The 25,285-nt window shown below is 39.2% G+C and overlaps 1 protein-coding gene across 1 annotated transcript; it reads right to left on the minus strand.

Moving 5' to 3' along the window:
- Nucleotides 1-1,039: 1,039 nt before the first annotated feature.
- ephb3a (eph receptor B3a) lies at nucleotides 1,040-25,285 on the minus strand. The gene is made up of 16 exons (XM_079451491.1): nucleotides 24,666-25,285; nucleotides 21,119-21,183; nucleotides 19,468-19,752; nucleotides 18,249-18,636; nucleotides 16,046-16,201; nucleotides 14,653-14,988; nucleotides 13,479-13,603; nucleotides 12,838-12,994; nucleotides 12,231-12,339; nucleotides 10,745-10,797; nucleotides 10,407-10,529; nucleotides 9,299-9,546; nucleotides 7,582-7,797; nucleotides 5,901-6,050; nucleotides 4,914-5,107; nucleotides 1,040-2,424 (listed from the first exon to the last, which is right to left on the minus strand). Exons 1-16 carry the CDS (start codon nucleotides 24,727-24,729, stop codon nucleotides 2,316-2,318), a joined length of 2,778 nt encoding a protein of 925 aa, XP_079307617.1. The 5' UTR covers nucleotides 24,730-25,285; the 3' UTR covers nucleotides 1,040-2,315.

The following is a 25,285-nucleotide window of genomic DNA, read 5'->3' on the forward strand; positions in this document are numbered from 1 at the left end:
TATAGGTATGGCTAGTGGCTAATAATATAACTATTTATATTCTATTTAATTTATATAACTATAATATTTATATACTATTTAATTTATATGACTATAATAATATTTTATTGTATATTTTTATAAAATAAAAAAAATCTAGAATTGTATTGTTATTAACAACTTTTTAAATATTTTGTGTCACTTTGTGGCAATTTTAGCCAAGTAACGGTACTCATAACCCAAAATAATACTGTCTACACGCTTTTAAAAATAAAGGAGCTTAAAAGGTTCTTCACAGCGATGCCATTGAAGAACCATTTTTGGTTCCACAAAGAACCATTTAGTCAAAGGTTCTTTAAACAAACATCTCTTTCATACTCTTTTATAATCTGAAGAACATTTTCTCGCCACAAAAAACCTTTAGTGAAACAGGAAAAGTAATTTAATGGTTATGGAACCTAAAGGTTCTTATAACATTAAATAACCTTTTGAAGCACCTTATTTTTTAAGATTGTAGATATTCCCTACTTGCTAGCTAATGTAATTTACTTGTTATTTATTTTGCTTTTTGTCAGAAGTAATCTAAAGGGACTGTATTCTTTGCAGTTTGGGCCACAAAACCATGCATGCGCAGTTACTTTGTTTATGTTGTTTTTATAAAACCGTATATTTTTACTAAAGTAAATTGAACTTCCCAGTGCTGCATATCGTTTCGGTCCTTCTAAAATCCTTGTCTCTCCATATTTTGTGATTTTTATGTTTTGCAATAAATCATTATTAGTCACCCTTTATTTTAGTCACAGAGTTTTGCAAATATCTAACCAATAAAAAAGGTATTGTCAACAAACAACACAGTAATTCATTATTTACAAACTACCCCATAGTTCCATTTGGACGTGAGGTTTTGAAAGGACAGCAACGATATGAGAGTGTATCTTTTATACAAAGAGTACGGGATGTACATTATTGAGCTAATGTACAATGTGACATTTAAACCAGCGATATATAGCATGCTGTCACGCTACACTGCCATACACTAAAAATAGCTTGTTACTATAAAAGCTTTACCATATTAAAGCCTGTAAAGGTACTGGCATGCCACTTAAAAAGGTACTGCTTTTTGCAAAGGTTCATGTTGCTGCGGTGGGTGTTGTAAATCAGAGATTATAATCCTCTGGTTGACTCTTTAGCTCTTATGAGGCATATTTATTTACACAGTTATGCATATTGGAACAGATTGAATTCAAATAATTGGAATATTCATCAAACAACAGCTTTCGAGTCAACCTGTCGCACCTCTTGAATAGGTCTGGGTTTTCAATATGGCATGCATGTGAAGCTGTAGCACTCACTCAAGCATACAAGAGCATACTGTACACACACACACACAAACATACACAGAGCACAATTTCCCCTCAGTCACAGGTAGGGGAAATTACATTTCTTAAATCACAGTCTGATGCCCTCCATGAGGAAAAGTCTCTCAACAGCATTTCATGGAAGACAAAATACAACAGAAGTAAATAAAACACCCCTTTTTAAAGTCAACACATCCATAAAAGGCGCTCCATTCTTTGAAAATGTTTTCTTTTTCTTCTGATAGCCACAGTTCAAGTCCACCCTGCCTGGTTTGAAACGTTCATGTCTCCTTTCACACTCCCCGTCGTCCTTTCTTCAATATGAAGAAGAGATCGGAAGAAATGCGTCTTTGAGGGGAAAGAGGAGCGGAAAAATATCCTCAAGTCAACATCAAACATCCCGGCTTACATTTTTTAAACATTATTACACTTAGCTTATAATTCTCTAGTCCGTCTCGTCATTTGTAGCCTCTGTAAATAAAGACAGCTAAGAGGAAAGGATGGAAGGGATTTGAGTTATGTAAGAGAGATGTTTTTTTGCCATTAGAGAAACACATGCACACATGCAAAATGAACCTGAGAAGAAGAAACGTCTTCAATTTAATCCATGTAATGAAAATTCTGTGTAAACATGGGAATGTCATGACAAAGGGAGAGAAAAAGAACAAAGACGATTGCCTGAAGCGCCATTGTACAAATTCCAATTAACACGTGTTTTGTTTTATCCCATTTCTCCCCAGGTGCCTGATGCACAGGTTGCTTATCAGGCAAATACAATTTTCCGTTGGACACACAATAGTTTTCCACAAGCTCCTTGGGTGGGATAAAGTGGTCCCAAATAGTATTCAGGTTTTCCATTGGCTGTTCACAGCTCCAATAATTTTCCATGGGCTTTCTACAGAATGTCCCAGCACGGTTTAGTCTTCAAACGGGAATATGTTGTTAGCCCGGAGGCCCAGCAGGTGTTTTATTAATCAGTCAAACCCGTATGGGCAGAGTTTGGCTCATTTGTTGTTTCATGTCTTGTGAATCTCCTATACTCTTCCTTTGGTGGCCCGGCAGGGTCCCGCCGATTCGACAGAGATCCCTATGGAGAGAAAGAGAGGCAAAGCAAAAGTCAGCTATCGCTGGAAATAAAACGTTTTGCAAAAACATTATTTAAATAATTAATCATCTGCATGAAACACATACCCATGAATTATTAAAGATTGCTTTTGCATCACACTGCAAAAAGGACAATTAATGTTTAAAATTCAAAGATGGCGTGTTCACTGTCAATTGTAATACTTTTTAGGCTCTCACACAGCTAGCGTATGGCTTAAGGACAGGGGTTCTCAACCTTTTTTGACTCCAAACCCCCCCCCATTGTATTTAACAATATTCAAAGGTCCACCTACCATTCACAAAAAACTCCTTTCCCCCCAAATATTTCAGATATGAATGATAAAATAATTAATAATAATACTTTAATGTCTCTTTTATCTTCTAACCCTTCTTTTTTGGAGCTTGACAGATGTAATTAATAGGAAAATTACACAAAAAGGGCAGCATTAAGATTTTTTGGGACAACATACATTTTTATAACATTTTATTCACAAGAAAATGGCCAAACGCACACACTCTTATTTGAAGTATTTGAAGATGAATAATAATCACATGCACACAGCTGTCCCTGTAGATTTGATCGCTGCATGTCAACAGCCAAGCCAGCGCTGCTCTTGCATACAGATGCGAACATAAATGAATCATACACAAGCCATCAGCATGCAGCGCCACGTGAAGGCATGACACAAACGTGGAGACACACACACACATATATGGAATTTCAATCCTGCCAAAATGAAAAATAAACCCATGAAAAAATGTAAAGCGAAAATAAATTAAATAATTCAGAAATATTATTTTTCATTTAAAAAATATTTTTAAACTCATATTTTTTATTCAATTGTATATCTATTTATTTACACATTTTTACATTTTCAATTAGATTTATTTCTACATGTCTGTGTCCATATGATAATGAGGGGGCGTGTCTTGCTTCAGACATAGCAGTCAAGCACAAAAATTGGATGACTCACTTGCAAGACTAGTCTAAGTAGTTTATGCAACCGGCCCCTGGTCTTATCTTGGTCATGACTGCTTTTGTACTCAGTTACACTTGCACTATGATAAAATCATGCTTGATTTCCACAAGGGCTTTTAAATCCTACTATAGTAAATATGATAGTGCACTACAGTATATATTACTATAATATATAGTATGCTACATATAAATAAAACAAATGTTTAAATATCTATTTCTCATTCATTTTTATATTATTGTATTTATTTATTTATTTTTGCTTTTTTACATTTCTTAATGGATTTATTTTTGTATTTATTTATGCATTTTACATTTCTTCATGGATTTATTTTTTGTATTTATTTATAATTTTGGCAGGATTGGAATTCCATACACGCATGCGGGTGCATACCCGACTGAGTCCTGCATTGGGCACGAGGCTCCACTGCCGGCACATTAAAAAGCTCATTAGCCAACTAATTAAAGTCATTGCTCTCTTTGAGCATCTCCTCCATCTCTCTTATTAAGCTCTCTCCGTCACCTCCACTAGCCATAGCATGAACAGAACCCGCTTCCCCAGCGACCAGATACAGCAGGCAGCCAAGAGAAAAGGGCACTGCTCTGTGTGTAAGTCAGCCGTTACTGCGTTCCCAAGATGCTTTGGTTCAGAGTGCTCGAGGCGAGAGCTGTACATTTACAAATGCGAGTGAAATGAGCATGTTTATTTTTACTAAGTCAAACTCAGCAGTGTTATTTATCGTCCACTGCTGCTGGATAATTTATACAGTTAAAACTGCATATAGTGGGGAGGATGGTCATGGAGGAAATGCGGTGCACGGTAGATGGTAATTTACATAGGGAACCGCTGAAGAGGTTTTTGCTTATCACGCAATATTTTTTTTATCACAGAATCAATACGGGGCCACGTAACATGACGTCCTCTTGAGGTTTAGAAACAATGTAAATAATGATGCAAACTGTGCTCAGGTTTGGAAATATAAATTATTATATAAATTAAATTATAGCTAGCTATCGATCTTCTTAAACGTATGTCAACAATTGTCAAATTGGTTTTTATTCCTCTGAAACGTTTGAGAAAAAGCAGATCCTTTGCAAGCTAAAATAATAACACTGAGAACTGCGCTTTGTTTTTTATGGGAGAGCGAGAGAGAGAGAGAGCAACTACTGAGACAATAAAAGTTTCTTATACTTAGTTACAAATCAATATTAAAAACTGTATTTACAATTTTAATAATTAGGTCAAAATATTTAACTTAAAACACATCAGAGAAGGTTACTTTAAGGTAGTGTTTAAACATCCTCGATAAATAAACAGAAATATAATACATTTCTTTGCAGAGCAGAAAAAACCAATACTAATTGGCCAAACTGTTTACTGCACTTTCCGCCATTCGGGATTTCACAAACTACATTTTTGCCCCAAAACAACCGTCTGTTCCTATAACTCAGAGCCATAATTGACCCATGTCTAATCTGGTCTGGTTTCTGCTCACCCTGAGTGTGTGCTGGTAAGCACTTTGAGGCTCGCAGCATTGCGGAGCAGCTTGTCAAGTGTGCTGACGATCTGGCCGAAGCGTGGCCTCATGTTCCGCTCCTTCACCCAGCACTCCAGCATCAGCTGGTGCAGCACTGCGGGGCAGTCCATGGGAGGAGGCAGTCTGTAGTCCTGCTCCACTGCATTCATTACCTACAGCAAGCACAGACAGAGCAATTACACCGTCCATTCACATTAGGACAAACTCAACTGTATACTGAGTGATATAAGGCACACTGTATACAACTGGGAAACATTTAGAAATACTTATTTTACAATGTTGAACTGTATAAAGTATAGACTAATAGGGTTTAAAAGCTTAGTATAAGTGAGACATATAACACAGTGCAAAATTTACTGACCCCTTTGTCATTTCGAACCTGTATGACTTTTTCCTCGGTAGAACACAAGAGACGATATATTAAAGAATGTTGGTAAACGAACAACAGCCGAACCCATTGTATTGCACTGGTTTTGTGGCTATACAACAGAAGTGAATGGATACCGCCATTGTTCAGTTACCAACATTCTTCAAAGTATCTTCTTTTGTGTTCTGCAGAAGAAAATCATATAGGTTTAAAATGACAAGAGGATGGGTAAATGATGACAGAACGTCAAGGCTGAATCTCACAACAATTGACATGAGAATTCTGCTTTAAATTATTTAAATAAATTCTTATTACTGTAACGTAAAATATTGATTAAGATTGTTTTTATAAATATGTTTAAACATTATTATTATTAGTGAGTAATGATCTCATTTTAAAACTTAAGAGGGAACATAATACAATTTATGCATTTATATTGTATAAGTGTATTATTGTATTGTATTGCTTAGTTTTCAAATTACAAAAATTGTAAATTTAGATTTTGGGATAAAATATATGCCCACGTTATGTTTTTGTGACATTCACTTCACAGTAATGCAAAGGTAAAGCTGACTTACATCTTGATTGCTCATGTCCCAATACGGACGCTCTCCAAATGACATCACCTCCCACATCACAATGCCATAGCTCCACACATCACTCGCAGAGGTGAATTTCCTGAAGGCGATGGCCTCCGGGGCGGTCCAGCGGATTGGGATCTTTCCCCCCTGTATAACACACAGACCCCATTAAACCCAAACACCAACTTTAGAATCACAGACGGAGTCTTCAGCAGCCTAATTAGAGTGAAGCCTCAGCCCTAACTCATGGCTCTCTCCCCACAGGCTACCTCACTGGCATCATTAATCTGAGATGGAAAAAAAACAAACAGCAGAAATCTAGCTTTAAAGGCGTCGGTTTGATCTATCTGTGATACTGACTACATGAGCGGCCAGACCGATCAATACGCTAATCTAAGAAAGTATGAGCTAAATGAGCTCGCTAGCACGAAATCTTCACTCTTATGTGTATCGATTAAGTAGTAGCATTTCCAATTATGAACCAAATATTTAAGCATTTTTAGCTGCATAAATTGAGCTACGGCTGAATATTACTCAAGAAATGAAAGGAATTATATACTGTGGGGTACTAGTCAGTCAATTTCTGTACACTGAAGAAGCCATTACAGGCTGACTACAACCATATGCTTCACACAGACAGAGAGATAACGACAAGCTTCCTCTATGTATTATACACGCCATCTGTACTCCACAATCCAGATTTGGTGGTCAAGGACTGTCTCATCAATTCTTAGTGTACACTGTAACTGTAATGCCTCGATATTGGTAAACTTCTGTCTGGTGTCTGTATCTCTCTACGCAATCAAAAAAATCTGTTAACATCACTGTACCTTGGTAACACCGCAGTACTTTTTTTAGGAGTATTCACATTAATTCGAAGGGTTAGTTCACCCCCAATTTATGTGTCATCATTTACAAATTTTTAACCTGTATGACATTCTTTATGTTGCAGAACACAAAATAATACATTTTGAAAAAGGTTAGCAAAACAAAACTGTTGGTCACCATTGACTTATATTGTTTAAAGACAAAATCAATGCAAGTCATAAGGGACCAACTGTTTTCTTTTACCAACATTCTTAAAAATATCTTCTTTTGTGCCCTGCAAAAAATAGAAATCCATACGGGTTGAAATGTTAAGAGGGCGAGTAAAGAATTATATGAATTATACACAATGCTTGCCATGATTTAATTAAAGTAGGCATATAGGGTTAAATTTGTGGTTACTGTGGTTTTACTACAAACAAGCAATAACTTTTACAAATGTTAATAAAAACATGGTTACCATGAATTTAAATTTATCTAAATTTATTTATAATAATATAATTTATAATGCAATGCACGTAAAGCTACTTTGCAACCAAAATTGAGAAAAGCCAAAAAAAATAAACTGAATGACACTATGGTATATTTCCTAAGAAACAGCCTCAACAATAGCATCAAACATTGTAGTTTACAGACATTTTTTTCCCATTTCATTAATTTGCAATGACAACAACACTTTCCTGACTACTAATATGTAAAATTGTACAATAAAAAAAATGCACAATCGGGATTGGGGGCTCTTTTCACGATATTATGATTTTGTTTTATTCTTCGCTTTATATTATATTTAGCACATAATTATATACATATAATATTAAACAAGAGCAAACATGTTTAGCTGATACAAACTCACCAGTGAGCTTGTGTAGGTGGGGTCCGAGGAGTTATCGTCTAAGAAGCGCGAGAGGCCAAAATCTGAGACTTTGCACACCAAGTTGCTGTTGACGAGGACATTGCGGGCAGCCAGATCACGATGAACGTAGTTCATGTCGGACAGATACTTCATACCAGCTGCGATGCCCCTCAACATGCCAACCAGCTGCGTGACTGTGAACCTGCCGTCATTTAGCTGAGCAGAAACATTAGAATACAGAAACGTTAACAGATGTAAACATGAAACTGCACCAATTCTACTTGTTTTGATCAGCCCGTATTTGACAGACCCATTTGACTAGTTCTGCTTTCAGCAGGCTGTAATCTTCCTCAGGGTATCAGAATGACAATAATATGAAAAAGTGTCTCCACACAAACGCTAATCTCCGTGGAGGAATTTCCTTTGCAACAGCCTTGAATACTTGAAAGCATAATTAAATTACATACTTCACATAGAATATCAAAGCCACATGTTTGCTTTTTCACATACTCAATGGAGGAACTCGAGTACAAGCATTAGTAACAGCAGCAGGGCTCCACACTTTACTGCTGTGGCCCGAGTGCCAGTGCTCGAACAATCTCTGAGGGTAAATTCACAACTCGAGTTTTCACAAATAGCACATGCATCACGCTAAGCCTTAAAGCCAAATGAACATCATCAGGTCTTTGTTCTCACTTTGTTTGGCACCATGATGATATACGTTCTGTTGGAATATTTTGATGTTCATTCCATGCCTTTTTTTGTAAAATTGAAGATGATTCATGCCAAAGCTTGTGCTTATGGGTATTTTTAGAAATGTTTGTGTGTGGAGGATAAATGTGCTGGTGTCCCTGGCTGGGCAGTGCGAGAACAAGCTGCGCTGTAGGAAGACGTCGGTGGATGAGGAGCTGGTGAGGGTGGGTTCTAAGTAGACTAAAGTAACCTTCTGTCTGGTGGTCTCGGTAGAGAGTGAACCCCCCAACACCATCACTACTGGATGTTTTAACTCCGAGTTTAGCTAATATCTCACTGAATGCATGAATTGGTTATGGTTCTGCGGTGCATTCTGTTTACCAAGAAACTCAACCAAGGTCTTGCAGGGTTAATTTGCTATTTTGGAAAGGCAGATGTTGACACAAGTTAAAGGATAAGAAACAGCGATAATAGTTTCATGCTGAAGGGTTATCAAGTTCCCCGACAGTTTGAAATAAGTTCTTCCTGGCTAAAGACTGGCCACATGTTTTTTACATAGCGAGGAAAACCACGTTTTATTTAAGTCAACAATTAACGACATTTGCAACCCATATTATTTTTGTAAGGTGAAACAGGATATTCAGAGAAAAATGTATCCTGGGAATTTATTAGATCATGAAAAGAATGAAGACAGACTTGAATGCAAGTTTGCCGCCTCCACAGCATCTCAACACCCAAGTACTATTAGGTAGTATTGTGCAATGTTTACCGCTATTAAATTCAGGGCGTAGAATTGATCCGAAAAGTGTGAAAATAATATTCATGAGCTGATAATCTTTATAATATGCCCCCACATAACAACCCTTATCAGCTCATGAATATTAATTTGGTGATGTAACACATGCACGCATAAGTCCTTTCTTAAAAGACAGCTAAATGATAACAGTTTGCCAGATGGCAGAAGCTTCTATATAAGAAGTCTATAAGAAATCTGTAGTGCTATCAGACATAATTTTAATCTTACTCTGAGGAAGGAGTCGAGAGCTCCGTTCTCCATGAACTCTGTGACAATAAGCACCGGGCAGCTCCTGGTTAGAACTCCTTCCAAGTGGATGACATTGGGATGGTCAAACTGGCCCATGATACTGGCCTCGCTTAGGAAGTCCCGCCTTTGGCGCTCTGTGTAGCCCGCCTTCAGGGTCTTGATGGCCACAGTTGCTTCCTTTCTGCCGGGCTGCTTTAACCTCCCCCGACACACCTCCCCGAACTCTCCTGAATAAATATCACCGAGAGGAAGAGGAGAGAGGGAGTGGGGGCGAGGGAGAGTGAGGGAGGATTATTGGTTTGAGTTTAGGATTAAAAAAATATTTTCGGGAGGGCGTGATGCACAGCAGAAAACAGAAGGAATGAGAAAGTGCACTAGCGAGAATAGGACGGATGGCAACGGTTTAGGGTTTGAACAGGCAGGGGGCGGATGGAGAGAGTGGGTGAGCTAGGAGTTTAGGTGGAGAGGGAGGAGTGAGAAATGTAAGAACTGTGGGAGTTTTGGGTCTGGACCCTGAGGATGAGAATGGGAATGTTTGAAAAGAGAAGTGACATTGTAAAAGAAAAGCACAGGGACGAAACGATAAAAGATGTAGGTGAAGGCAGCAAGCAGCATGCACACGGTTAGTTGCGACAAAAACTTTCATTTTCCATGAATATTATTAAAACCATATAAAGCATTTAGCCATTTCAATCTTAAAATGTCTCTTCCAAGGCACAGGTTCTCAACTTGGGTCCGTTCTGAACGGGTCAAGAAGGGCAGGGATAAAACCAAATGTAAATCGGGAAAAATGCTTCTCTAGAGTATTATGGTAGTATATAAATTAATCTGCTATGGCTGATTCTTAAGTAACATTTGGTTCTGTGACAATATGGTGATGTGATAATAATCTGCAATAAAAAAAATTGCCACTAGTTGAGAACCACTGTTCCAGGAGATGCTGAGAAACAAAACTTGACACATGCAATTCCACAAGTACAAATAAATGTAAAAATTAAAGACAGAGATTACATATTAGTACATTTTTATTTTATATTATTAAAAACGGCCTTGATTCACTTCCTCTAATGAAAAAAACATTGTTTACCTGCTCCAATGACTTCCTCTATCTTCACACACGATATGTCGATCTCACGGGCAAATTCATGAACTGCCTCATTCGGGTCCTCGTATGTAAAAGGATCGATATAAACTTTGACACCTGGGGACACTTAAATGAGAAAGAATTTGTATTAGTATTCATATTACTTTCTGCACGTATGCCCTCTAGAGTCTAGACCACAATCATATAATTTATTTGAATTATAGAAAATGAACAATCAATGTAATAGCCCTAATATCATCATATTCTGTTTGCAAATATGATTTCTGATGTTCTGTTAATGCCGTTCCATTGTCTGGAAAGCAAGATATAATTTTACTTACCATACTGCTGCAGTTTCTCGGTGTACTCCAGCTCTGAGCCAGTGCGCTGCCGTCTGTAACCAGATAATGCGCACATTGAGAGTCTGGCTTACGTCTGGATTTACAGTGTGCAGGCACAAAAATTTAACTGGGGCAAATTGTGAAAGAGAACTTTTCAGTAGTTTGGGTATTTCATATGCTTCAATCATCAATTATGTCCTTCAAATTGCACAAAAACCTAGTTTTAAATCTAAATCGGAACCCATAATGAGTGTGATTCACTTCCTGAACGTGTAATATCATGTCCTTCGAGCGATTTCTTGCCATTTACTTCTAATTGAAACACGGTGCATACGGGATCCAAAGTCTGGGACACCACAACAATAAGCACACGAGAGCGTCTGTCAAGACCGTGCTGTCTGTATTTCGAAGCATTTCATGGTTTGAATGAGTCAAATTGTAGGTTGGACACCAAATCACCAAATCATAGGTTTAGGGAATAAATAAGCAGCCATGGAGCGTACACGCTTGCATCGAGTGTCTGAAGACAGTGAACGGTGTATTTAATCTAAGGATTCTCATTAGGAACTCTTTGTTTCGCTAACTCCGCATAAGTAGCGTGTTTGAAAGGAAACGGGAGCAAAGGGGCCTATTGGAATTCTCCATGTGTGGAAATCCTTTTGTCTCACGACCTGCGCTAACAATGACGCCTGCTGCTAATTAGCATCTCATCTCCAATTTAAATGTCAGTGGGAAAGAATGATGCTCCAGCACACACACACACATACAATGAACATATTAGCGAAAAAGGCATGAATGAGAGAGAAGAAAGGGGTTGAAGCGGAGAGGAGGAGTTGCTTTGGCACAATAAGGCGGTCGCAGTCAAGAAGAATGTGTCAAATAGACACAGTGGCAGTCTGTCGTTTCTGAAGTGATTGGCAACAGCCCAGGCCTCGCTCTGGGGCGAAGTGGCCTCAAATGAGCATCTTATGAGACCCACATAAATATCCAAAGTTGGACACACTTTGAAGTCTTTTTTGTTTGCCTTATTTGATCCGATTTTGTTGTCCTGTTGAGTTTGCTTGACACGAAGTACAAAAGCATTGAGGCGGCACACAATGCAAATTGCTATTGCGAAGGCATTCTAATGTCACATTAAATCAAGATTGAACCCGTTTACTTTCATCGTACACTGTAATTGCATTGGCAAAAGTAAAACTTGGTTAAAACTGGGATTTACCGTCAAAACAAAGACTATTTGCCAATTGAGTAATATAAGCTTATAAAGGTAATAATGAGTTTTTTTATAACATTTTTGACTGCAGAATTAATCTTCTTTACATTTTGTTTAAGTATGTTTTTAGTGTACAAGTCATCATAATCTTCTTGCTTTCTGGTAGATATCACAATTTCCTCCCCTCCACCTCCATTCTCGTATGAAATGCAAACTTTTCGTGATCCAGTTCATTTCAGGAATACAGAGAACATGTTCATTTCTCATATTTACCTGAGGCAGATGAAAGCGATGACCACCATGGCAAGGATGACTACAAATCCAGCAGAGGCAGAACCCACAATGAGAGGCAAAAGGTCCTGTACTGACCGCTCGGGGTCATCTGTCAGGCAAATCAAATTTATTTCATACACCAGTTTACCAAGTGCCAAATATACATTAAACTCAGAATATTAATTGAACCAAAAACTTATTCAGTCATAGAATGCTGGAACATAAATTATTTTGGTTGGTGGTATTAGATTTTATGCAATAAAACATCAGAAAGATATGACAAATCTCAATATTTCATAAAATGACATGAGTTAGAATGTAACTATTCCCATGGCTTCACTTATTAGGACTAGGTGTTATAATCCCACTATTTCAGCACAGTTGATTTGAACAATAGGACATTTCCCAAGCCTTATGCATGACAGAGGGAGCAGTCAAGAATATGAATTTAGGAAAAGGAGGTCTTAGGTTTCACTGGGTTCGTCGGGTAGGCAGCCTCTTTATCTCTCAAATCATTAATCCCCCAAATACATAAACCTACATATTTGGCCTCTGTTAAGGAAACAGGTCTTAAAGACATGGAATATATATATATATATTTACTTACCATAAAGACTTGTACTGATCTCCACCGGGTTGCTATAGCGTCCATACCCAGCTACTGTTCGAGCACGAACCTGCACGACATACACCGTGCCCGCCTTTAAACCTTCAACCTTGGCAGAGGTGTGCTGGGCAGTGACGGTGTGAGAAAATGACTCTCCCTGAGAAAAAAAAACCACACAAAACACTTGTGTTACAATGAGTCAGTTAAATTCTTAAAGGAACCATTTTGCTCCATTGACTTCTCTTGCACGTGCATAAGAAAGTGACACTGGTTTGTAATGGCATACGAGTGACATGAATTGTAAATTTTGGATAAGCTATTCCTGAATGTTAGTTAACGGTTTTCGTTGCAATTAACAGATCACACACATTTGAAAAGACAAGTCTGGGCTAACACTTTCATCCAAACACATGGCCATAAGTAAATCCTATAGACTAATTAAGCTCTGCTCTTTTTAGCATAAGCCATTGGGTTTTGACCAGTGGCCATCTGTTCTTCTATTGTCCTCCACTTTAAGTAGAGCTAGGGCTACTTTGAGCTCAAGCCAGTTAAACCCGTGCTGGGTGCCTGGTGTAATGTCATCTGGCTCAGGTTCAAGAGATCTTCAGTTGGGTTGATTTAGATGCACAGCAGTTCCTCACCCTCTCCTGGTATTTGATCTCATAATCCAGGATCACGCCGTTGGGCCGCTCTGGGGGCAGCCAGGAGAGGCTGAGAGTGCCAGCTGTGGCCCGCATTAAATGTACGGTGGGGACTGCGGACGGAGCTGCAGGTGTTAAAGAGACAAGACAAAGAAAAAAAACTGTTATTTCATTTTATTGGAGTAGGTTCCTTAAAGACCCTTTAGGTCCATTTAATAAATGCAACATTTCAGGAAGCTAGGACTCGCCTCTTTTTGAAATAGCCAAAACCCTTTGGTACACATAACTGTCATGAAATATAAGGTAAATGGAAGGGTGACAGTCTCTTTCTAAAAAGCATTTCATTGCACATGAACGCAAGTGTGCGACCACTTAAAGCCAGCACACCTCAAAATATTTGAGTGTTACCTTGACAACTAATTTAGTTGGTTGATAAATGTTTAAAAAAGGTCTGCAAAAATGGAGACCACCCATCAATATGCTGCTTTCTGACTTAAGTATGGAAATGCTTTATATAATTTACTGAAGTTTCTTCATTTGAATGCATAGAACAAAAACTTAAACTTCAGTGCAACATAACTCATCAATATTTGAATCACTTTTGTATGAAGAGAAATACTGTAAATTGTGTAGATTAACCTTAGGTAGTTTTGTAAACCTTTTTGAGTACAATAGCTCTATCTAAAAACTAATAGATATGCTTGTCCAAAACTTGGCACAACGTTTGTCCAAAACATGTTTGCTACTGGTTAGATGTACAAACTTGTACAATTACATTATTATCTCATTCATTCAGTCTAATCTATTTTACAAGTCTTTTTTTAGTCTTAACAAAATAACACAAATTTGGTCTCAACACAGACGACACTGACAATAATATAACTAACTAATTTGGCTCCGAGGAGGAGCGCCCAGCTAGCCATGGACAACTGAATTGGATAAAATGACTAATTCACTCGCATGACCGCTCATGACGAGGAACATATTTCAAAGATGATTTTAAACATCCTACTTAGTTGCATTGTTCACGGGTCTCAGATTAACATTTGACATTACAAGTGCACGACTACAAATAAATGGTCTAAACAATAGATAAACAAAATAACATACATAAGAGACATACACATAAATAATATAATACAAAATTATATTAGCCAGAGAAATAATCTCTCACCTGCTTGATTTGTGGTGATATTGACCGTGGCGTATTGAGGGATGGATGAACTCTTGGAGGACACTCCATTGACAGCCTGAATCTCGAAGCTATAATGGGTGTGAGCCTGAAGATTCCTCACTGCAGCCTGTTTCTCTGGCAGACCCAGTCGGCGTGGCGACACCTCCACGTTATCGTCACACCGGGCACACGATCCGCCATCATGCAGGCACTTTTTACAAACTACGTTGTAAACGACATCACCTCGCCCGCCCAAATCTCGTGGCTCGGACCACTCGAGAGACACTGAGGTCTCATTTACGATGGAGATCACGTTTAAAGGTGCTGAGGGAATAGCTACGAAGACAATGGTAAAGTGATATTACTTTTGGAACTGTAGAACATTGTATACAATAATTTAATAAGGCATAATATTGATGTACAGCAAGAAATCATACATTATTCATATTAGAGAACATATCTGTCACAATATGTTAAATCAGGAATAATAAATCCATCAGATGTTCATACTTTAAAAGGGATAGTTAACCCAATGCAAATGAATCATTATTTAGTCATCCTCATGTCAGTCCAAACCTGTATGACTTTGTTCCTTCAGCAGAACACAAAAGATATTATGAAGGATGCTGGTGGTAACCAAACAACATCGGACAACCAGTAAGACATTTTTCAAAATATCTTATTTTGTGATCCACAGAAGAAAGAGTCACGTACAGGATGACATAATTTAAATTTTTGGGTGAACTATCCCTTAAAACACTACAGTTTCAAAGAATTTGACTGAAGACACCTAAAAAGAAGTAAATGATCTAACTACTCTTGCATATTTGCTGCAAAATTTTCAAATTGGGTTTTACAATGTGTAAACTGTCGGGGTTAAATTTCTAACCAATGTATCATGATGTAAACTAATTAAAACCAGAGGCTGCAACTTTCAAAGCACGATTGCCTGAGGAATTGGAAACTTCGGTTGTAATTATTGAAAAGAAAAAAAGCGTTCCTACCTCCAGTACATTCCGTTATTTTTCAAATTAAAAATTTTCTGGCCTCCTAAAAATGTTTAACTTTACTACTGCAAAACCCTTCTCCAATCAAGGGCTTGCCCAACACAATGCGTCCATGTGTGAATTCATGTGTTATTTCCAATTAAACCCATGTGTCAACAACACGCCACAGCCCTAAAGCTAACCAGTCATAATTGCATGTTAGATACTGAGAACCGACAAGCTTATAAACAGAAATGATGACCTTTTATATCTCTGTGGTTTTCTATGCCATTATTATTCAAGTCCACCACATCAAAGTGGCCGAAAGCACAAGACAGACCTTTTCAACATATACACAATAGATTTCATCTTCATTTAACATGTGCCACTGATGATACATCACTTACTTGTGCAGGAGTTGTCAGGAGAGTCACTGTCAGCACGGTAGAAGCCATTTTGACAAGGGCACACGCTAGATGCCCTAGAGCTGGCCCGGCTATTGGGGGGGCATGGCATACAAGAACCCTCGCCTTGTTTGGATTTAAACGTCCCTGGGGTGCATGCTAAAAAAAGAAAGAACGTTTCTGCATCACTAGCGGCACAAAATGGTGCTGCACAGATAGAAAAAGCAGTTTCTTCGACAAACGTTGCATCCCATTTCCCCTTTGGTCGTATATCCATATATATCACACATAGAGAACCTCACAACATTTATCGCCAATAACAGGTGTGCTGGGCTGGTCATCGTGCTGAAAGGAATGTTTCGACAGAATTTGTTGTTCTATGGGCAAATCAACCCTTGAATGGCTTAGCAGTCATCTCTGAATATCAAACAGAGATAAAAGAAAGTATTTTGTCCAAACTACACACTTTCTCATTTAAAGAAAATGATCCCAAACATTTTGAACAAGAATGAATCACCAAAGTTTGTTTCTAAAGTTAGTTGCACCGCCGGGGCTAAACTGCTATAATGCTGCAATCAAGTGAGTCAGTTTGCTTTGTGAAGAAAATGGCTGATGTAAGAGTCTGGCTATGAAATCTGCTGCTTTCACAAAGCTCCATTTTATTCCCTGTAAACAATCAACCCCTCCCGTATCTCCACAATAAAATACTGTGGATGGCAGAGCGGTTAATGGGGCCCATACAGAGAGACCCCCGACTATATCAATGCTGCACACGATGCCGCACATCTTCAATATTCCATCCGTGACGCATATTACTTCACAGCTAAAACGCCGAGCGAGTTTAATAAGGCGGTGGAAAATCTGTGCGAATGGCCCCTGCTCCCAACCTTAACATGCGTGGCGTTCCGCATTCAGACAGTGTGAAAAATGAGACAGGAAGAGATGTTGGAGAGAGAGAGAGAGAGAGAGAGGCAGAAACATGCCCAGTCTGACAGATAAATGTTAAACAGGCTTGGCTGCTTCCAGGTGTGTGTGTTAGTGGGCACACCAGCCTGCAGATTACAGCTGGAAGGTGATAAAGGAAATTAGACGCACTCTCTCCATTGGCCACGGCGAATCTGGCATCTCTAGCATGGCCCCCGAGAATCGTTTATCAATCCTTTAAGGAAACACTCTAACCTTGAACAACCAGATGGAAACAAATGAGCCGCTACATGCTGGCAATCACAAAGGAAGTTCCCTCTGTCCACCAGCCCCTTCCCAGCGCACGGTCCAAGAGTCCCATCCAATTCACATTTTATTACTCTACATCCAGCTCATCATCCACTCGCACTCCCCACCACCCCCGGCCTCTGTAGTCTATCTTTTAATTTTCTCCATTACTCTCACCAACTCGAGTTTGAGAATTCGTCTGGGCTTCGGCAGGACCATCGTTCTCTGGTATCACTCTGTTAGGGCCCTTTATCAGATGTGTCAGGAGAAGCTGTGAGCCGCCTCTGTTCTCTGACACCACCGCAGTCCTCCCCCCATTACTGAAGCGCTTTACTTAAAGCTGAGTTGTTCAGACTGGACATTCAAAGCCATGTGAGCTCTGAAATTAGGGGTTTTACATATTCATAAAAAAGCTTTTATACTCTCCAGAGCACATATCTGATATTTTGACTGCAGAATGCAAACGGGATACAGATATATGCGTAGGTGTGTGTCATGTTTAGCATATACTGTATTACGGCAACCAAGTGTTGGTGTATTTAACATACTAAATAATGCTTTCACTGAAAAGATTTGTTTGAGATTTAGTGGCAATTCTCACGAACTGACGTAGAAATGTGGGGGCGTGTTTAAACGAGGCGTTTAGGTAGCTTTGGATGAGCCTCCGCTTTTAAATAAAACATCTCTTTTGGTTTGAGACTTACATTTTTGCAATTTTAAGTGATCTTGAGGACATCTTGTAAGAAACCAAAGATATAGGAAAACATGAAAATCACGTCATATGACTCTAAATTTAAATAATCCACAATGTCTAACAAACACTAGTTTAAAATTAGCATTACAAAAGACTGCTTAAAAAACCACAAAAACACTTTGACCTGAAGTGTCTCTTCATCTCTTTCATACAGATTTCATAATCCACATTGTGGCATCTGCCAGCAAACACTCAGAAGCTTTAGTGAGAATCCGCTTTAGCAAAAAAAAGCTCACGCACCCTGGCACTGAGTATCCTTTTTGGCCGGCTCAAAGCCCGGCATGCAGGTGCAGGCTCCCACAGGAACCATCCATTCTCCGTCTCCATTACAATACAACTTAAGAGGGACCGATTCCTCTACGGCGTTTGGCACGCAGGTCCCCGCAGCGATGACTAGGGAAGTGGCTTCGGCACCCGTGGCCGTCTCGGGGAAGATGGCGAAGTTTGCGATGGAGGTGGAGCACTTTTTAAAGAAGACCCTGGCGGAGATTAGGGACATACAGGCGCCCAGGTCCTGGAATGCCAGGTAGAAACCAGCTTTGGAAAGAGGACCGAAGCTCCGTACTTTGGTGTTGACGATACCTGATTCCAGCAATGAAAAGCTTTCATCAGGGGCTATGGTGTCCACCTGTGACAAAGGACAAGATAAAGAATTATTTATAAACATGTTGACATATACAGTTAGGTCCATAAGTATATACAGTCCATAAATATTTGGACAAAGCACATTTATTGTTATTCTAGCTATTTCAAATGTATTCGAGTTACAGTTTCATAATGGATATTTTCTTAAAGTGCACACTCTTAACTTTGTTTAGACTAGTATATTCCCATCCAGATTAGCTGAAGGCTTTAGGAATTATAGCTCTTTAATATGAAGCTCCCCACTATTTCAAGGGACTAAAAGTAATTGGACAGTTAAATCAAATGAACTCAGCAACAGAAAAATCCTGGGCGTTCATATGAGATAAAATTGGTGGATGATGACATTATCCTCTCCATGATAAAGAAAAACATCTTCACAACATGGTCGGCCGTTTTAGTCGCAGTATGGAGCCCTGTCAAATAATTTAGTTCCAAAGAATTGATGAATTTTTTTTAAAACCATCCGAGTTAATAAAAATCTTTCACATATGATTGCACACTTTGGCATTTTATCACATCTGAGCTCAGTTTGAGACGGATACAAGATGACTGAAGTTAATTTCTGAAGAGACAAACCTTTTATCACACTGCTTTTCAGAAGAAACGTATGCAGCTTTGCACATTTTTTACAAATATGTGATCGTATGGCTCAAGCAGTTATTCCCTTTCTCCAGTTATCCATCTAAACATTCCATATATACCTGCATCTGTATTGCATTCCCAAGTAAACCGTGAGAATGGCACCATTCACCAAAATGGGAAATGCATCTCCATGCAAACTCATAATTTAAGAGCAAAACTCATTCGAACTGACCTTTACATACGGGTTCTCCCTCCAAGGCGGGCTGCTTGCTGTGGCCGTGTCTCCATCGGATTCATAGTAGAACAGATTAAAGGTCTCCTTACAGGAGCCTGGAATATTCGGGATACTGCCACAGTCTCGCACAGAGAACTTGAGCTCCACGTAGACGCGAAGGACACTTCGCCGGGGGATGAAATCTGTCCGCAGCCAGTTGTTCTGATTGGGCTCCAGGACGTTACACACCTGGTATGTCCTGATGGGGCTCAAGTGGTCATCGTATCCACTTACTTCCTCCCACTGAGAAGAGGATAAAATACTTCCACTTACTGCACAATGGACTTTCTTTACAAGGCCAACATAACTGTACTGCAAGTTTTAACAGTAACCATCAGAAATAGAAAAGCATAGAGAAAATATAGTTCACCCCAAAATTCAGACGAAAATCTTTTTACATTTAATCTGTATGAAATTTTAAAGAATGCAGGTAGCCAAAGAACATTGGCCCCACTGACTTACATTGTTTGGACGGAAACAACATTTTGCTAAATGTTTTCCCCGGAGGAAAAAACACGTTTTGAATGACATTAGGGTGCTTAATTGATGATCCATTGATTTTTGTGTGAACGTGTAAACATAATAGGTGATAGACTAATATTGTACATTGGGTTTCTCAACAATTATTGAACCAAATTAAGCTTTATTTTATTAAACACACAGACATGTGGTGTGCATCTCATTTTCTATTATTACGTAGCATTTTTCTAAATTATAACAGCCCCCAGTGTTTGCAGACATAAACAATAGCCAGGGATGATCTCATACTTGCTTTTAATAAACTAAGCTTTATTGTACATAAGGAGTGCATAAGCAGTAGCGGCTCCATATATGCCATACCTTGTAATTCTCCCTATTCCTTACCCGTAATGAAAATCTTCCCCTTGCATATAGTTTCTATTAAGTCTAACACAAAATGACTAAACCATAGAAATGTCCCAAAAATCCATATATATTGATTGTAATGAAGACAAAATCTTCAAATCGTGCGCCGAAGCATCACTAACAGTTAGAGGAGAATAATGAACGGCTCAAAATGCTCAATTAAATTTATGTTGGGGTTTAGATAAATAAAAAGCTTTCTCAAAGGTGACATTTGGGTTTTGTGAACTTCTCACAACACAATTAAGAGGCATCACAGCGAGGGGTAGCATGTGTTTATCTCCAGGTGTGAAGGAACACATTACTTATGATGATGCATGGCTTTTGAGATGCCAGACATCGAGCACCAGCCTGCAGGAAAAGGGCTGAGCTGCTTAAGATTGTTGCCATGGCAACCCATCATTTCCATTGACTGACTTCGCATGCACATTCCAAAGACAAATCATACTATGGGAGCGAGGGGATTTGGGGGGTGGGGGGTGTCGAGCTTAAGGTCAGATTTGCCATGGTTAATTTCCTTACCAGTCACGTGTGTAAAATAAACCGCCACTGTGAGCTCCTGGGATATTTACATACAGTACATGCTTTTACATGGAGAGGTAGAGGGTGATTTTTCTTGCCCATTGTCTCATTTGTAGGGGAGTCTGAACAGATGTCACTACGTATGTTGATTGACGCTCACCCACCATATGAACAATTACAAAAAGGAAAAAGCGAATACACTCACCCCGCTTTCTGGATAGGTGGTCCACGCCAGCTCTGTAGTAGCCCACCTGCTGTCCATAAGAGTCTCTGCAAAATAGACAATCAATGAGCCTCTAAACAACAGCAGCCTGCAATCCAAACGTAGGCCGGCATTAGCACACTAACAGCTGTAATTTCAACTGCTGCATATCAAAGCACTTCACTCATCTGAATTCCCTGCATAGTCTGTGGAAGGTCTAATCACTGTTTTCGCTCCGCACACTAATAATGCAATCCGCATTTATCTAGTCACTCCAGCTCTGGCCTGTGGCTGATCACAAAACAGATCCTGCTGGGTACCGCAGGGACGCTCTAGACGTGGTGACATTCTGCATCCAAGGCACTCGCTGTTCTCTAAACACACTCCAATCAGTGGAGCAAAACTCAGCTTTTGCAAATTAAGCACGCATGCCAATGTTTTATTAACTTTTTACGTCAGTGCTCGATGAAGCCGAGCGCTCGCTTCAAATTAATGTGACACACACACATCTGTAAGCGAATCCATGGAATATTTAGAGCAGAACATCAACTTAGCTGATTAAGGGCCCAACAAATACGCGTATGCTGCTCAGATTGGCAAACACTGAGTTAGTGTTTATGGACATAGTACACCTCGCTTTTATAGCGCTGTAAATCACACAGAGAGTTAATTGTGTGATGAAATAGCTGTTAGGGCATCTCGCTGTTTGAAATATTCGTAAAACTGGCGCGATATTCTTTGATCAATTCCTTATGACCGCATTCCGTCTTTCCTTAAGGCTTTTTGCATCTGTGCACTTGGCCTCTTTGTGGAACACAGCATCACCATTTTTTAATTTTACACAAATCAGCTCATTGCAGTCTGTCTGACAGAATTGAGTATACAGGATGTTCTTTGCGTTGTACAGTCAGCAGATGTACAAAACTCATTATTCTTTGAAATCTTTTGTAACTTCGCCAAGCTTCCAAAATGTAAATTATAAAGAACTATCCGCACTTCAAAAATAGCTGGCCTAAAAATAACTCTATTGGAAAATCAGCGCAGGGGAAATTAGACAGAAAACAAGTTGGGTTAAACTAACTCAGCATCTGGGTTGCACAAAGGATGCCCAACATTAAAATGATACAAACCAAAAAACGGGCCATGGCACAATATGACACAAGGTCAATTTCCTGGGTCAAAAAATAAGAGAGACAGTATAAAAGTTGATTCAGGGAATTTGTGTGAGAGAAATTAAGGACCCTGCCTAAATGTTTACTGTACATCGTTATTATTTTAATAAATAAAAACATAAACTTAAGACCTCTGCGTCTGTAATGATAAGTCTTCGACCGATATGGGTTTCTTAATGGGCGATACTAAGTAAGAACTGGGGTGATTGGCCGATAGAAGCCAATATCACAAACGCAATTAAATGAGTGAAAGTGACATAAAGCAAATTGGTGAAACTAAATAAACAATTATTGTGTATTACATGCCTAGTTCCTAGCATATAGCTTAGCATTAAAACAGACTTGAACACTTGAAAAGGTCCGCACATTTCATTAGCCATGGGCAATAAAACACGGCTTGATGTGAATAAAATATAGGATTCAAACATTTTATTAATACCCACAAAATTAAATACAATATTTGTATCTCATCCACCTCACAACTCAAAATTCTGAGTTGCCTTTTTAAGAACAGAATGCTAATGTGATGTATGGCGGCAGAACAGAAAAAGTTATTTGCCGATGCCGATCACTAAAAAAAATCCTAATATATTACTGTATCTATCCATTATATTGGCCACACCGCTGGCGAAATATATGTCGATCATTACTAATGATAACCACTAACAGCCCAGGAAAACATTTCATTTGTTAATATTTAGACACCACAGTGCCTGGGCTGCTTGACAGATGGGTTTGAACTGACACAAGGGACCCTCAATGCAGCTTTACACTTCCACTTGTCATGAGGTGCTCGGTCCACTTGACCTACAATGGACGTTTAACTAATTGTCTGTTAAAAAATCTGCTTGGAAACTTGGTATATGAGTCACACATCTACTCTCTCTCTCACACACACACACTTTATTGATTTGGCTCTGACAGAGAAACTGATGAAGAATCGAGGCAGTCACGGCCAAAGTATCTGCCTCTACTGTAGTTTTAAGGATTATTGGGATACGACATAGGTGCATATTAATGCCAGTTCTGCATCCTCATTCAAAATGCCACACTAAACCCTGCCTTAAGACAAGGAAAAGCCTTGTTTTTGCCAAGCAGCAATTTGTTTTGAATATGAAATGAATATTCGTCAAGCATTAAATTAAAAAGGAAAGGGGGAGACTATTTGCCTGTATGCACTTTTTTGCCAAATATGCAAACGATAGACTTCTTTACCCCTTCAGAAACGGAAATGTAATTAAATATGACAGGACACTAACCTATTCACAACATTTCTTTAATCTTAAAGTCATTGAACCTCAAGGGTATTGATAGCTTTTTCAAAACCACACCTAGACTTGATTTCTGGCAGGTTTACACTCACAGCTGCTTTCAAAATATACATGTAATACATTTGAAAACGTGTTGTTGCTAGATGTCGCTCACTTCCCTCACCTAGTCTAGTCCTTTGAACAGCTGTAATCACACAAGCCAATTAACATGCGTGGCAATTACACTGAAGTGATGCTGCTCTCATCACTTCTGTTCTGGTGATGCAAAGGGCTTTGGGGGAAATGTGTCACACCAAAGCAACAGGGGGCTTTCAGCAGTCTTAAACCATGCGTTTAAGCAGCTACATGGCATTTGAAATAAAGCACTGATCACAGTAAAGCATTCCCATAACATCAGCAAAGGCTTCACTTTTATATTCGAATATGTAATATAGAGAGGTTTGGTTGTGTAAAGGACATGTTTATACAACACAATAAATGTGATGTAGACTGTACAGTTTGTGTTTATAACAAAAGGCACATTGGGTTTGCGACGAAACATCATCTGTATCAATGCCATAACACAAACATCTTATCAAAAGACCGCGCGAGCCACAGACACGATACATTTCACCAAAGCAGACTTTTTGGAATCGCGTTTAGAATAACGATAAAAAAACTGCCAAAAAACCCGACACATTAAGCTCTGGTATTTCTGCGAACAATGCAACTGCAGTCATCCGTGTAGACTACATCTAAAAGGACGAGACTGCTTCTATCGTTTTTTTCTCCTAAAATATAATGTACAGCCTATAGAACATACGCGTTTTAAAATGTTACAATGTTTATAATGATGCAACATTTGTAGCTTTCCGCCGTTTTACGATCGCACGTTGAACTGCATCACTGGCGGAAGAATTATCGTCAAAATACCGAAGCATAAAGACATTTAAGTTTTCGCCAAACGCGAAGTTTCAAGGCATTTAACCACGAGATCGTCACAACCGCCACGACCAAACGGTGTTTTCGTGATGACATTTACATCAGCTTTCCTAAAAGAACAGCCCCCGATGACCAAGGTAGCTCGGAAACAACAGTAGCCCCGTAACAAAGAGTGTTTTCACTTACCTTCAACCGCGAGAATCACGGGAACCCAAAGGCTGTATAGTAACAGCGAATAATCCATTGTCATAAAGCTCGGGCTTGCAACATGAATAGCGCTTTGCCTAGATGCCGTCTTATTAAATCTCAGCGCACATTGAAGAGAGCGGCGAATTCACGCTTTGCGCGAGTATCAATCTCAGCCTGTGAAAATAAACCGCACAGTTCCTGTTGGTGTGATTTTCTTTCATTCAGAACATCTCTGTCACAAGAGGAGTCGCTCATGCTGCACGAGTGATCTGCTCTCTCTAATACTACATGTGTGGCATCATCCTCGTCCTCAGTGTGAAAGAAGCTGTTGATTCTCTGCGACTACACGGAGGAGTGTCAATTGCACAGAATTGGAGGGAGGGAGGGAGGGAGGGGTCCTACTAGTCCTACGGCACACCCCTGCGGGAGATCGGTCATCATTTACAGATTAACTACTCCCCCGTGTTCTTTGATTTACACGTTTAATTGTGCTTTCAGAGAAGTATTAAAACAGCACAATAACTCTTGTATCGCTTATGAGGACAACTGCACCAGAACGCTCTCTATCCGAATCGCGTGGCATTTCTCTGTATGGGTATTTTTTGAAGCACAGCGCC

The sequence above is a fragment of the Barbatula barbatula genome (genome assembly GCF_947034865.1).
Source record: "Barbatula barbatula genome assembly, chromosome: 3".
In the NCBI taxonomy this organism is placed as follows: Eukaryota; Metazoa; Chordata; class Actinopteri; order Cypriniformes; family Nemacheilidae; genus Barbatula; species Barbatula barbatula.

Coding starts and splice junctions, on each gene's coding strand:
- ephb3a (XM_079451491.1), bottom strand. CDS start 24,729: ATGACAATGGATTATTCGCTGTTACTATACAGCCTTTGGGTTCCCGTG. Junction 19,753..21,118: donor CCACCTATCCAGAAAGCGGG/GTGAGTGTATTC, acceptor TCCTCTTCTCAG/TGGGAGGAAGTAAGTGGATA. Junction 10,530..10,744: donor CGAGAAACTGCAGCAGTATG/GTAAGTAAAATT, acceptor TTCTCATTTAAG/TGTCCCCAGGTGTCAAAGTT.